The sequence below is a fragment of the Spodoptera frugiperda genome, chromosome 23 (genome assembly GCF_023101765.2).
Source record: "Spodoptera frugiperda isolate SF20-4 chromosome 23, AGI-APGP_CSIRO_Sfru_2.0, whole genome shotgun sequence".
NCBI lineage: Eukaryota > Metazoa > Arthropoda > Insecta > Lepidoptera > Noctuidae > Spodoptera > Spodoptera frugiperda.
Genome location: NC_064234.1, coordinates 11,192,056 through 11,204,626, shown reverse-complemented (window position 1 = coordinate 11,204,626; position 12,571 = coordinate 11,192,056). Strand labels below are relative to the sequence as shown.

Sequence of the window (12,571 nt, the reverse complement as noted above, 5' to 3'; positions counted from 1 at the left end):
TTTTTCGGCTTATAAATAATCGGCTTAAAAAACGAGGTTGAATTCATTTTTTTAAATGTTTACGTTAAACTTACCTGTTGTTTCAAATTGTGAAATCCTCACCGGTCACATGGCGAAATGATTAATTCTTCGATATGTCCACGACATTAAACCTACCAAAATAGATAGGTGCCTACTTAAATCAAACATGTTGATATGTACCTACTTATGATAATAAATACATGTATACATATATCTTGATGAAATGTGTACGTGAATTGTTAGTTACTATCGAGTGAGCATCGGAGTGATCATGTACGACTTGAAGGACAAAGTAGCTGTTGTGACGGGGGCATCCAATGGCATCGGGGCTAGTTTTGTTAGAGAAATTCTTGAGGAAGGTGTTAAGGTAAGATTATTTACTTTTTATAGTAGCCTAGCATCAACACGCGGCTTCGTCAGCGTCCCCGTAGGATAAAAAATAGCCTGTGTTTTAATTCCAAACCATAAACTACCCTCTGCACGCTATTCCAAGTTTTATCCGGATCCGTTCAGTGGTTTTGACGTGATTGAGTAACAGGCATAGACACAGACTCACAAACTTTCTTTCCCTCGAGTTTTCTCCTCGAGGGTTGCTTTGTTATCATTTAAATAAATAAATATTATGTTAGGATACCTAAACGTCTGTATAGGTATATTAAGAAGCCTAAACTGTCTAGTTTAGGCTTTTTTTGAGGGGGAAAAATCATCCAATTACTTCTCCCGCCATGGGCGAGGCAAATGGTAGTGTCAGACTTTTACTCCGTTCCTACTCCTGCTTTTCGAGCCGGAGCCCCGGTAGGCTAGGCATTCCGCAGCTCCGGATCAGGGGACAGTTTAGGTTTGGCGCAAACGCAGCACCGAGTACAACCACCGTGGGCTGGCGCACGCTTCGGACACTTTTGTAACAGTATCAGAACCAATCGACAGCCACCGAGGGAAGTGGAAACTATCTTTTATTTCTTTTTCTTCTCCTCTAATAACATCTTCTGATTTTTTTCGTTGCGGGATCCAAGACAGTCATTCATTTCTCTGGGACGCGCCGGACGACTTTAGTGTTCGGGGTTTTCATGTTTGTATCTACTGTAGATCCTGGCTTACAGGAGTTGCAGCGGTATGGGAGGTTGTGGCGGGCTTGACCGATAAAAAAAGCCACTGATGTTCGGAAATCGCTACACATTATGCTCTGCTGCACAGTCTTCGATGGACTCAAATACGGAAAGTTTGTTCAAACTATTGATAAGTGACTGTCGCTAGCCATCAGTAGCTGTCGGTGACCCATTTGCGCCGACCCTTAGACCCTCAGAAAACAATTAAATATTAGAAAACAAACACCTAATGATCTATCTGTTTGCGATAAAATCAAGACTAGGGGCTAAATTGTGTACTATGTTCATAAAAAGTTCACTTTTTAAATAAAAATATTTAAAAAGTTTAGGTATAATGCGTAAAGATAAAACAGAACAGAAAGCTAGTGGTCAGAGTCTGTGTTTCTAGAAGAGTACAATTTGAGTACCTATCTTCAAAACTCTTTTTGAAGTCTCAAGTGAAATAGACCACTAAACTTAAAAATAGGTAGGCGTGCTTCATTGTCAGCCACATTATCGCTTATTAGGTCAGTTAGTGAACTACAATCATAACCGACACCACATTTTCCAAAAAATCATAACTATGTACTATGGTTTATAGTCAAAATCAAATGAAGCTTTACGTTGAACGAAAACGAAACAAGAGCGGGTTCGGCGCTCTGATTGGCCGGCGTAAATTAACGAACCAAACAGATTCGAGTTTCGATCTCGTTAGAGGTAAAGCAAACTCGTACTAAGGGTACTGTTGTGCTTTTTAGTAGTGCGCATCCCTCGGTGTATATTGCCTATGGCACTCTTCCTTTTCATAACTTGTGAAACAGTAGAAAAGTAGACCTGTATACTTACAAATATTATAGCATCCTATATTTTAATATTACATTCACTCGTTTTCAAAACAGCCAAAAGATCTTATCTGCTTTATTATGCTGTGTTTCAAATCTTCTTTGTATGCGATTGAATAATATCTAATCACATTTTTGGCTAACAATAACACTGAAAAACTGACGTCAATTTCAAATTTTCTAATCAGTTGATCAACATCTTGATTGGTATCAATTAAATAATTACCTAAGTTATTTGCGAATATTAATTTACCTAAATCAACATTTTTTTTTTGTTTATTAACATGTTGTATGTTGGACCGCAGATCTACGCGAGACACAATGTATTTTCTATTGTGTCTCATATACCGTCAGACAAGATTTTAAACTCTAGTACTCGTATTTTGATCGAGGCTAGTAGCTGAGCTTAAAATGTTATGCCAAATAAATTGACTTTAAATGCAACCAAATCCCATAGTTGCATGATCAAACAAATATTCACAATCAGAAAACAATCAGATTCTACCGATAAAAGTAGATATAGATTAGGAAAACATGTAGCTATGTAGAAAGCAGCAGATAATAAATCGATCTTCGACCTACATAGGAGAGGCCCGCAGGTGGCTGACTAGGGCAGTCAGACGTCCGCTGTAAGGATGGGAGTAGGTAGTGTACGCGCTTCTTGAGGAAAGGGTAGCCTACCATGAGATACGGTGAATACGCAGAGGCGAGTCTGGTCGAGGCCACAGGCTGAGGAGAGGTGGTTTTAGCCGATAAGAGTCCGGAACCGTCGTCTCCACGACTAGGACAGTCAATAAGCATTTCCGATAAAAAAAGACAAAAAAGCAGATAAGAAATAAACAAAACCTCAAAGTGTAGTTGCTAAATAAAATTATTTTTAATGATAACATTTAAATGGAAACTCATCGCTTCTTACCATATATCATCATCTTATAAACCATTGACGGCCACTGTTGGCTTAGTGACGACAACGACCTAATAAAGATTGGAGGAACGTTTGGTTACAAGTTGCTTCCAAATAGGCACTCAATGACTTCCAATTGGCGGAGGTTTATATTAACTAATTCTGTACAATAAAATTAATTTTAATGGTTTCATTATTACCTAATACTCAACCCTAAGCTAATAGATAAAAGAAAAAAAAAGACTTCTTCTTTTTAAAGGAGAGAGAGGAGAAAGGCTAGCTATTGATTATTCGATAATAAATATCTGAAACTGTAGAATAATAATTTAATAATTTCTTTTCCACAGCACGTGAGATTACTAGATATAGACAAGAAGACAGGTAACGCGCTACAAGACGAATTACGACAAAAATATGGAAAGGATAAAGTAAAATTTGTCAAATGTGACGTCACGGACGATGGGCAGTTCTTCAAAGCTTTAGAAGATGCTAAAAAGGATAATGGTTACCTAGACCTTTTAGTCAATAACGCTGGAGTGGCTGAACAAGACAGTTTTGCGAGGATACGGAAACTGATTGAAATTAATGTTGTAAGTATAAATCATAATCGCTAAGTAAATTGTTTAGCATAAAATGCGTGTAGATTTAAATAAAGAACTGAAATACTTTTGAGTAAAACAATTTTACATCATAGCAAAGATAATGTTGATGAAGCGAAAGAAATATGTAAGATTCGTAGTCAATTAAGCGTTCCATTATCTCTGCCTACTCAATCCCATTGGGATATATCCCTGTATAGCGTGAGGAAATGAATGATAATATTACTAATATTGTCTTTTAATAAATCATTTACAGTAATTAGACTTTTACCAAAACTCACCTTGACATAGTAAATTAAATAGTGACAAAACCACCATAAAACCAAAATTCTCTAAAGTGATAAGGAACTAAATTCATTGATTAATTTATATTTTCAGACAGCCTTAATAAATGGGACTCTCAAAGCTATTGAGATGATGCGTACAGATAAAGGAGGAAGAGGAGGTGCTGTTATCAATGTGTGCTCAGTCGGTTCACTGATACCGGTCTCGCCTATGTTTCTTTACTCAACATCAAAACGCGCTGCAATGCACTTCACAACTTGTGTTGGAGTAAGTAGACGGTGATAACATTTCTATAATAAGTATTGTCACTTGACTAATCGACACTTTATGCCTTATGATCAAGTTCAATAATAGGATCCCATGGTGAATGACACGAATTGATGGGTCAAATAGCGAATTTAAATTTTAGTAATTGTTTTAAAAATTGACTGTCTCGTTGGCCGAGTGTTGCAAGTGCGACGACGGGCAAGGGGTCTCGGGTTCGATTCCCGGGTCGGGCGGTATTTAGAAAATTTCTCAGTAATAGTACGGAGTCTGAAATTGGCAATAGGCTCACCACTTATTACATGGGACTTAAAACATATAAGTATTGTGAGAAGTGGGTGTACATTGTACAGTGGCATTACGTTTCATAATGTGCACCTCTGCCTACCCCTTCGGGGATAAAAGGCGTGACGATATATAGATATAGAATTTTAAACACTGTATTATGCCTCTTGGGCAGCTTTTTGCGTTACTATTATACAAGTAATATCTGTAAGTCTTCGACTTTGACTTTAGAGAAATAAGCTTCAGTACTGACGTTAATTTTTATTTTTTAGCGGGTTCCCTGTGAGAATACTGATGTGCGAGTCATGGCTGCATGCATTGGTGTCACAGACACAGCTATGCTAGAGAAACTTACATGCTACACCAAGGACCTGTATGAGAAAGCACAAAAAGTATTGGCAAGTCATCCAATGCAGAGGTCAGTGGCGCAAAGGTCTTATATGTATACTAGCTTTCCGCCCGCGGCTTCGCCCACGTGTAATTCGGTTTTGACAATTTCATAGATCTGTTTAAGTATTTGCGTCTGATAGTCATCATCCCATGTGAATGAGCTGATGATGGAAGGTACAACTCCTCAACGGTTAGGAGTTGAAAGAAAATTCTTACGAAGTTATACGTACATGTGAAGCTATTAGGTTGACCTGATAATAAAAAGTAAATCTCATTAACGTTAAGAATTTAGGTGAAAATGGATGCGGACAAATTTCGTCTCTTCACTTATTTCCTTTTAGCTGTTTGTATGGGTAGTGTTAACACAAAATAGGGATTTAAAGGCGTGATGTTATTAATGTTATGCATGTATGTACATAATTATGTATGTTATTATGTATGTTAAAGAGACGACTGAAAGTTGTCATACAAAGTCTTTTTTTTAAGGATGGGAAATTACACTAGCGTAGCACTGATGGAAAATAACACTAAGCTATGGTTTTTAAATGGAAAGATGCGTGCTATGGAGGGCTTTTCTAATATCAATACATCGCATACTCGAGCTGCGCAATTTCATCGCACAGCTACATAGCTTGGTATCGTATCGGAAACGGTCACATAGTTTCACAGCTTAGCTATTACATCTTCGTACCATGCTATATAGCACATCTACACATCAACATTAGAACGTAAAAAGTAACGAATGTTTTTTTTACTTCTAGTTCTGCAGCAGCAGCCCGGTGTATGGTTGAAATGTATCAAAAGGGCGGACCAGCTTCTATTTGGTTGATACGAGGAGGTCTACCGGCCCAGGACGTCACTGCACAGCTAGATAAGGCAGATGAGGAAATGGAAGCGATCATTAGAAAAATAGACTAGGAAAGATTACTATTAAATTGACATGTACTATGTTTATGCCTTAGTTGCTGTGTTATTTTTAATGTGTGATATTAATAAAGATGCCCTAACTAAACAACAAAGATGGCTCCTAATTTGTTAATGTATTCAGTTAATGTGAGCCGAACAGCACATATACAGCACCATCTTTTTTAAATTTCTCGTGACTTACCTAATTGTATTCTCCATTCTTTGGATGGCTAAGATAACGATCGTCACTTTTATTTATCTTGAGGATATTATAATAGTTCATGACAGTCGATTGTTAGTTGCCAATGGGTACCCTATACTCAAGAGTATTTGTCGTATTCTTCAAGCCTTATTTTGAGCAGATAAGTCATTCAATGACTCTTACTGATTAAAAGCCGCCCTTACTCCGGATTTTCGAGCCGGAGCCCCGCTACGCAGTTCGCAGCACCAGCTTCTCCACGCCTGGCAGTATGTTGTAAGACTTAAAGTGCAGCTGCACTGTCTTATGGTCTATGAATAGAATTTTCCGATACCCGTGTCAAAGACAACGGTGGAAATGCAGTGTATTCTACTATGCCAGCACCACACAACATACATTTTAGTTAAATCTATGTAATTTTTCTTATACTTACGTTATTCAATTCCAAGGCTCGAGACGATGTCAAAACTAGGAATAGGTATTTTAAATATAACGTGCAGTTTTATAATAATGATAGGTTTATATATTCAAGGTGAGATGGGGTTTCAAACAAAGTTATTTAAATAAAATGTAAAGAATGAAATGTTTTGCTCATATTATGACTGAGAACTAGAAAGAAGTTCCGTTTGTATCTAACTAAACTTAACTATTGTGACTAAAATATTCTTGACAATATTTTTGTATAATTCTATATGTTGTACTGTTTTTAAAAGAATTTCTCGGCGCATTTTATATTGCCTGGAGTTAAGAGACCGTGACCCGTTGGTCGAAAGATGGCGAGATCGCAAGCTGCATTAACCGCATACGACCAACTCGACGCTTGGCATTGGGTTGATCGGTTCAGTTTCCAACCTACCTAAAGTTAATATAATTTTTTCAGTAGTACCACGGTACCTGGAATTGTGCTCGGTACTTTATATGGCAATAAGCTCATCCTCTATTGCACGGGGCACCTGGGCCTGGGCCTTCAAGGATTAAAATGTGTGACGGTATGCTTTACTACATTTTCTGAAGAGATTTTTTTATGATATAAGCCGGTAAACGATCTGTCTGATATAAGCCGGTAAATGATTTGTCCGGGCCTCTTGGGCCTAAGGGTTGTTGGGGAATCGGGGATTGGGAAAAAGGGTAATTGGGCCTCTTATAATGTCACTCACTCAATGCAAGAGTTGTTTCACGTCGGTTTTTTGCGAGAACGTGGTATCACTTCGGTTGAGCATGGCTGTCCCACTTTGAGTTTGTTTTGGACATCTATTTTTAGCATAATTTACTGAATAAATTATAGTACTTATCAGTATGAAGCAGTTCAAGGTCTTTATGAATATTATGCCTCCGCCTATCCCTGCGACATAGACGTAAAGTTATGTTATCTTATGCAAATTTGAATTAAATGATAAATGATGTTTATTTCTGTAAATAGGTTATAAAAGAACACTTTTACACGTCAATATTTCAAATAGCTAGATGAGGCCGGCGGAATTATATTTAACTTCAATTTGTGTGAAGGTTAACTTGATTTAGTTTTGTCCTCATACATTATTAAAATTAATTAGATCAAACTTTACATAAAACGTGTACCTTAGATTAGATTACTTAAACATTGACTGACTGTAAAATATTTACTACTGACAACGACTTGATAAAATGAATTCTTGTTCTACGTCTGTAGAAATATTGTAATTTTTTCGAACTCTAGTAAATGATTTTGCCCTTCAACTATGTGCCGGTATATTATTACATAAGTAAATATAAAATATTAGCTTCGAATAGCCTCGCAGACCTACCTTTGCCTCGATTAATTAGTGCCACCTTGAATTAAAATATCGACGTGTAAAGCCAACTTCACACGATCGTTTACGAACTAAGCGACTTTTTCTCTGAAACTCGATATTCTTAAACATTTTGTTGTAATTGATATACAGATTTGAACAATAAAACTTGAAAATTATTCTAAATACATTAATTGACCGTTGTTTGTGTATTATGAATAGGCAAAAAACATGGTTTCACTGTCACTAATACAGACAGCCTGACTGACGGACTCAATTTGGCGTAAAAGTGCGTAATTTTACTAATTTGATTTTTATTTCTAATCAAACAAAACGAATACTATAGACAATTAAAATAGTTGTCGAGTATCTTACATCGGCAACGACAAATAAATAATGTACAGCCTTGACAATTATTTACATTACGATTCGCATTTTATTAGTAGGTAAAAACTATTCAGACGTTAGCCCATAAATTATACAGTATACTGCATAAAAATAGACGTAGAATAATTCGCTGCGATTTGTGAAGGTTTATGTGAAGTAGCTCTAACTTGTTCTCGATGTATACCGTCTGTCTGTATAAGGTAACATCCAAGAGCGAATGAAGTTTCCAACAAGTACATTTTTGTTTTGATTCAGAATAACTCTTGACTCGGTGTGATACGGCTGACTTTTGTGCAACATAAATTAATTTAAATAGAATTATATTAATTACTGACACAGTTTCAAGCGATTGTGTGAATTAATTAAATTATTAGTGCTTTAGTAAGTATTGTGTCGTGATAATTTGTGTGTTCCATTTTATTTTTTTCTTAATTAAAACAATTGGTTATCTATATTGCAATAAAATTAAGAATGCCAACAACACGATATTATCATTCAGTTAATTAAATACAATTAAGAAACACTTTAGGAATCTCTATTTAACGATTCTTTTGTCAAATATTTGTATACCTACACGTGAAAGAATGATAATTTCTGTATAAAATTTCTAAGATAATATATGCTTTTCACAGCAGTTATTAGGGTGTCTGCCGCATAGAATAGACGTCATCGTGACATTCAGAGGTCGTGTATCGTTAAATTGGAATATCGTTAAATTCAGAGAATGTTTGAAGTGAGGGATAAAGTATTTTTCATCACCGGTGCTGCTGCGGGCATTGGCGCCGCGATTGTAAAGGCATTTTTGGAAGAAGGAGCAAAAGTAAGTAAAAGACTATATTTTCTTAGTGTTATTAGATTGGAACTACTTTTTTTAAGAAAAGGTTTTATTTAACTTTACTAGTTTGAGTCACAAGCAACTAGTATTTTACTCCTTTCCTGATGATAGACTGAATTGATTTTTGGTACACACTCTTTTTAATCTACTTTTTTAATAACTATCTCCATTTCTCTCTCTCAATTTAGCTAAAAATTGGTGGGAAGGTAATTTAGAAGCGGGAGACGGATATAAAATATATTTATCCAAAGATTTTATATATTAGGATTTTATATTATCGGGAAAAAGTGGAATTGCGCGTGCCAAGATTTAACCAAGTCGTACGCAGAAGTCAGTAATAAATAAATCTTATACATATGTAATTTTCTTTCCAGCATGTAGCAGCCCTAGACGTCGATGTTAAGAATGGCACGGCTTTAGAAGAGGAACTAGCAGAAAAGTATGGGAACGACAAAATCAAGTTTTATAAATGTGACGTCACATCGAATGACTTAGATGCAGTCTATGATAGAGTACTTAATGACGTCGAGTATATTGATGTTGTCATTAACTGTGCTGGCATTATGAATGACAGACCTAATGCGTATTTGAAAGAGATTGATGTGAATGTGGTAAGTATTTCGTAAACACTTTTATTTCCATTGAAAATATGAATAAGAGTCCCGATGTTACTTGAAACTAGTCGAGGTTTCCTCGTGAGTGAACCGTGGAGATTATTCAATTCGTTTAGTAGGATTCATAATATTTATTAGGTACTTTATCTTACTTAATCCATTTGTGAGTAATGAAAATACAGGGTTTATTATTTTTCCATTGATTCCGAATAATCCTTTGACTAGGTCAGGTTGTCATGCCTGGGCAGCTGCTACCAACAAATTATGGTTGAGCTGTCACAGGTATGTGACAAATTAAAATTCTGGGTAAAATAATAGCTATGCAACATGACAAGGTAAAATTCATATTTATTTAGGTACTTGACACACTTTTTGACATATTATATCCAATAAATGACCTATAGAAACCTGTAATATTTTCCTGTTTGTGTAGGTATTTCGATTCTATAATACCTAATATTAAAGGTATACTAACTTTGTTACTCTAATATTCTTATTAGGTATAAAAATTTTCATTGTTGTAAATTATTTTATCATTTTTCTTCCAGACTGCCCTAATAAAAAGTTCTTTCAAAGCATTCGACTTAATGCGTGAAGACCAGGGTGGCAAAGGTGGCACGATCATAAATATTTCTTCGATAGTGGGATTGTTCCAAGCACATCTTCTCCCAGTGTATACTGCTACGAAGAGTGCAGTGCTGCAGTTCAGCAATTGTCTTGGAGTAAGTTTTTTCAGTTTTTATGGGTTAGGCGAACGAAGTAACGGTGATCCGTTAGTCAGGTGATCCTGATGGCAAGATCAAGAGAATCAAAGACACATGTAACTTAAGTAAATCGTGTTAAACTGTATCAACACCACATCATGATTCGGGAAAAGTCCACTGTTAAACTAAAGCCTATTCAAACACAATATATACGATCTGTTTAGTGTATTTTGTTATCTTGGGGATCTTAGAAACAAATAATGAATGTGAGTTACATTTGTTGACAAAGTGACATAAAGATAACGATGAAAATCTCCACATAACTTGAATTTGCAACTTGGCTACTACTACTGTTGATTGAAAATGTGGTGTAGTTTTAGCCAACTTGAACCTGTTTGTTGTTTTAATGTTACTAGTGGTCGCCTAGTGGTCGAAATTCGACCATATACGATTTAATTTACAATACCACTTAACATACGTTCAAGGATAATTTTTATTTGACTCAAACTCAAACAAACTCTTTTATAAAACTCTATTCATATGAGACGTTAGAATATCATCGCAATGTCTGTCAATTTTGACATTTTGTCAAATACGATGCTATGCATGGTAGTGTGTGTAATGTTTTATTTATTGATTTAATGTACTTTATAAGCATTATTTTTGAAAAATATTAGCATTTTTCACTTCTCCTTCACATAAACTATAAGTGTACCAAATTTTATGCTCCTACGTCCGCGCAATTTTCGTAAAAAGGTTCCGAAAGTTTTTGCATCACGTATTAATATATAGATAATATAACTACACACAGATTTTTTATTAGGAACTTAGAGTAAGGGCACAAAGATGTTATTTACCTATGCCAAGGTAATTCCTACTTTACGTTAACCTAGTTACGTTGCATTTTCCATTTCAGAAAGAGCCACATTGCACACGATCCGGAGTACGAGTACTCACAATATGTTTTGGATGCACTGACACCAGTTTATTCAGTGCTTCAAAAATGGGAGGTTTTGACAAAGAAACTGATGAACTACTTGCCAAGAGTTTAGGAGTTTTACCGATGCAAACGTAAGTAATATGATAAACTAGAACATTGCCAAAATCTACTGAGGTCATTTGGGATACCCAAAAACGTTTTAAATTATCAACACATTCTTGAGACTAGACTTATTCATGGCTATTAATGCAAATAAACTTATTATAAATCAAATAATAAGGAAAATGCATAAGTTTTTTTGACTAGAGGTCACATTTTGTAGGAAAAATTTCATAATTGACGTGACATGGCAATTTAATAGCAAAATTGGTTTGTTTACATCCATCATTTTTGTTTTTTCGGTTATAATATAAGGTTTTAACCAAGACATGGAACAAAAAGTGAGACGAAAAAGACATAATGATGTATGACCTATTATTTGTTCCTCTTATTTTTGTTGTTTTGTCTGTATTGTACATAAAATTATAGGTACAGACGTACCGACCGTCTGCATCTGACTTATTATTACATTATTTTCTTAAACACTTTTTGGCAATAATAAAAAAAAGTTGATTCTTCAAGTTACTTTTGATAAGTGAGGCTTAGATATGCTAGTAGCTTGCAACGATTGTTACGTATACTTATAAATGTTTCCTTTACGTCTGTCTCGAAGAATTGTACTAGTATAAATAAACAAATATCAACTTAGTTTATGCAACATATTTGAACTTCATCATCAGTATTTTCCTGCTCACTGCTAAACAACAGCCTCTCTCATAGCACAAAAATGGTACTTGACCGAACAGAAACCTCACTGATAGCACACCAATAGTATATGAACTTAAATTTCTCAATTGTTCCAGGATACAATCAGCAGTGGACGGGCTGGTCCATGCTTACAAACATGGAGCGAGCGCCAGCACCTGGCTGATCACATCAGACAGGCCTGCTGAGGATATCACCGACAACGTTTCCAAAGGATACGAGATTATGAGCCAAGGAGTCTTTAGTTAAATCCCTAACTATACTTGAAATAATGGCTATTCCTTAATCTATATACGTATATAAGGTTATTATAGATATAAGAATAATTATTGTGATTTAAATATTATTTTGTAGGGTAGTCTCTACTTTATTATTATGAAAATGGAATGTATACTTTCGCCCTTTTTAAGTCCAATAAATATTTACAGACTTTAAACTGACATCTTGGCTTTCAAATGATTTTATAATATAAGTAATTATTTTATAATATAAGAAAGTTATAAGAAATTAACTAATTAAAGTTATAATAAAGTATAAAAGCCAAAAGGAATTTAGCGATTTATTCAATAGGCCTACGTTTCATTTACGATTATTAATTTGCTATATTTCTGGCGTTATAGTATGTGATAGATGCGGATAGGCGGCCTTAAATTGAGGTATATAAGTATACAATTATAGGGGATGCTCGACTAGTTTCGTGTCCAATCGGAGTTCTCTCTTGTAACTTTATCGCTACCT

General features: G+C 35.3%; 1 protein-coding gene across 1 annotated transcript; it reads left to right on the top strand.

The window, feature by feature from the left end:
• The first annotated feature begins 231 nt into the window (after positions 1–231).
• LOC118266781 (uncharacterized) lies at positions 232–12,273 on the top strand. The gene is made up of 10 exons (XM_050702947.1): positions 232–388; positions 3,200–3,442; positions 3,830–4,003; positions 4,558–4,703; positions 5,437–5,592; positions 8,654–8,756; positions 9,146–9,382; positions 9,934–10,107; positions 11,006–11,160; positions 11,932–12,273. The coding sequence occupies exons 1-10, from the start codon at positions 293–295 to the stop codon at positions 12,080–12,082; spliced, it is 1,635 nt and encodes a 544-aa protein (XP_050558904.1). The 5' UTR covers positions 232–292; the 3' UTR covers positions 12,083–12,273.
• Positions 12,274–12,571: the final 298 nt, after the last annotated feature.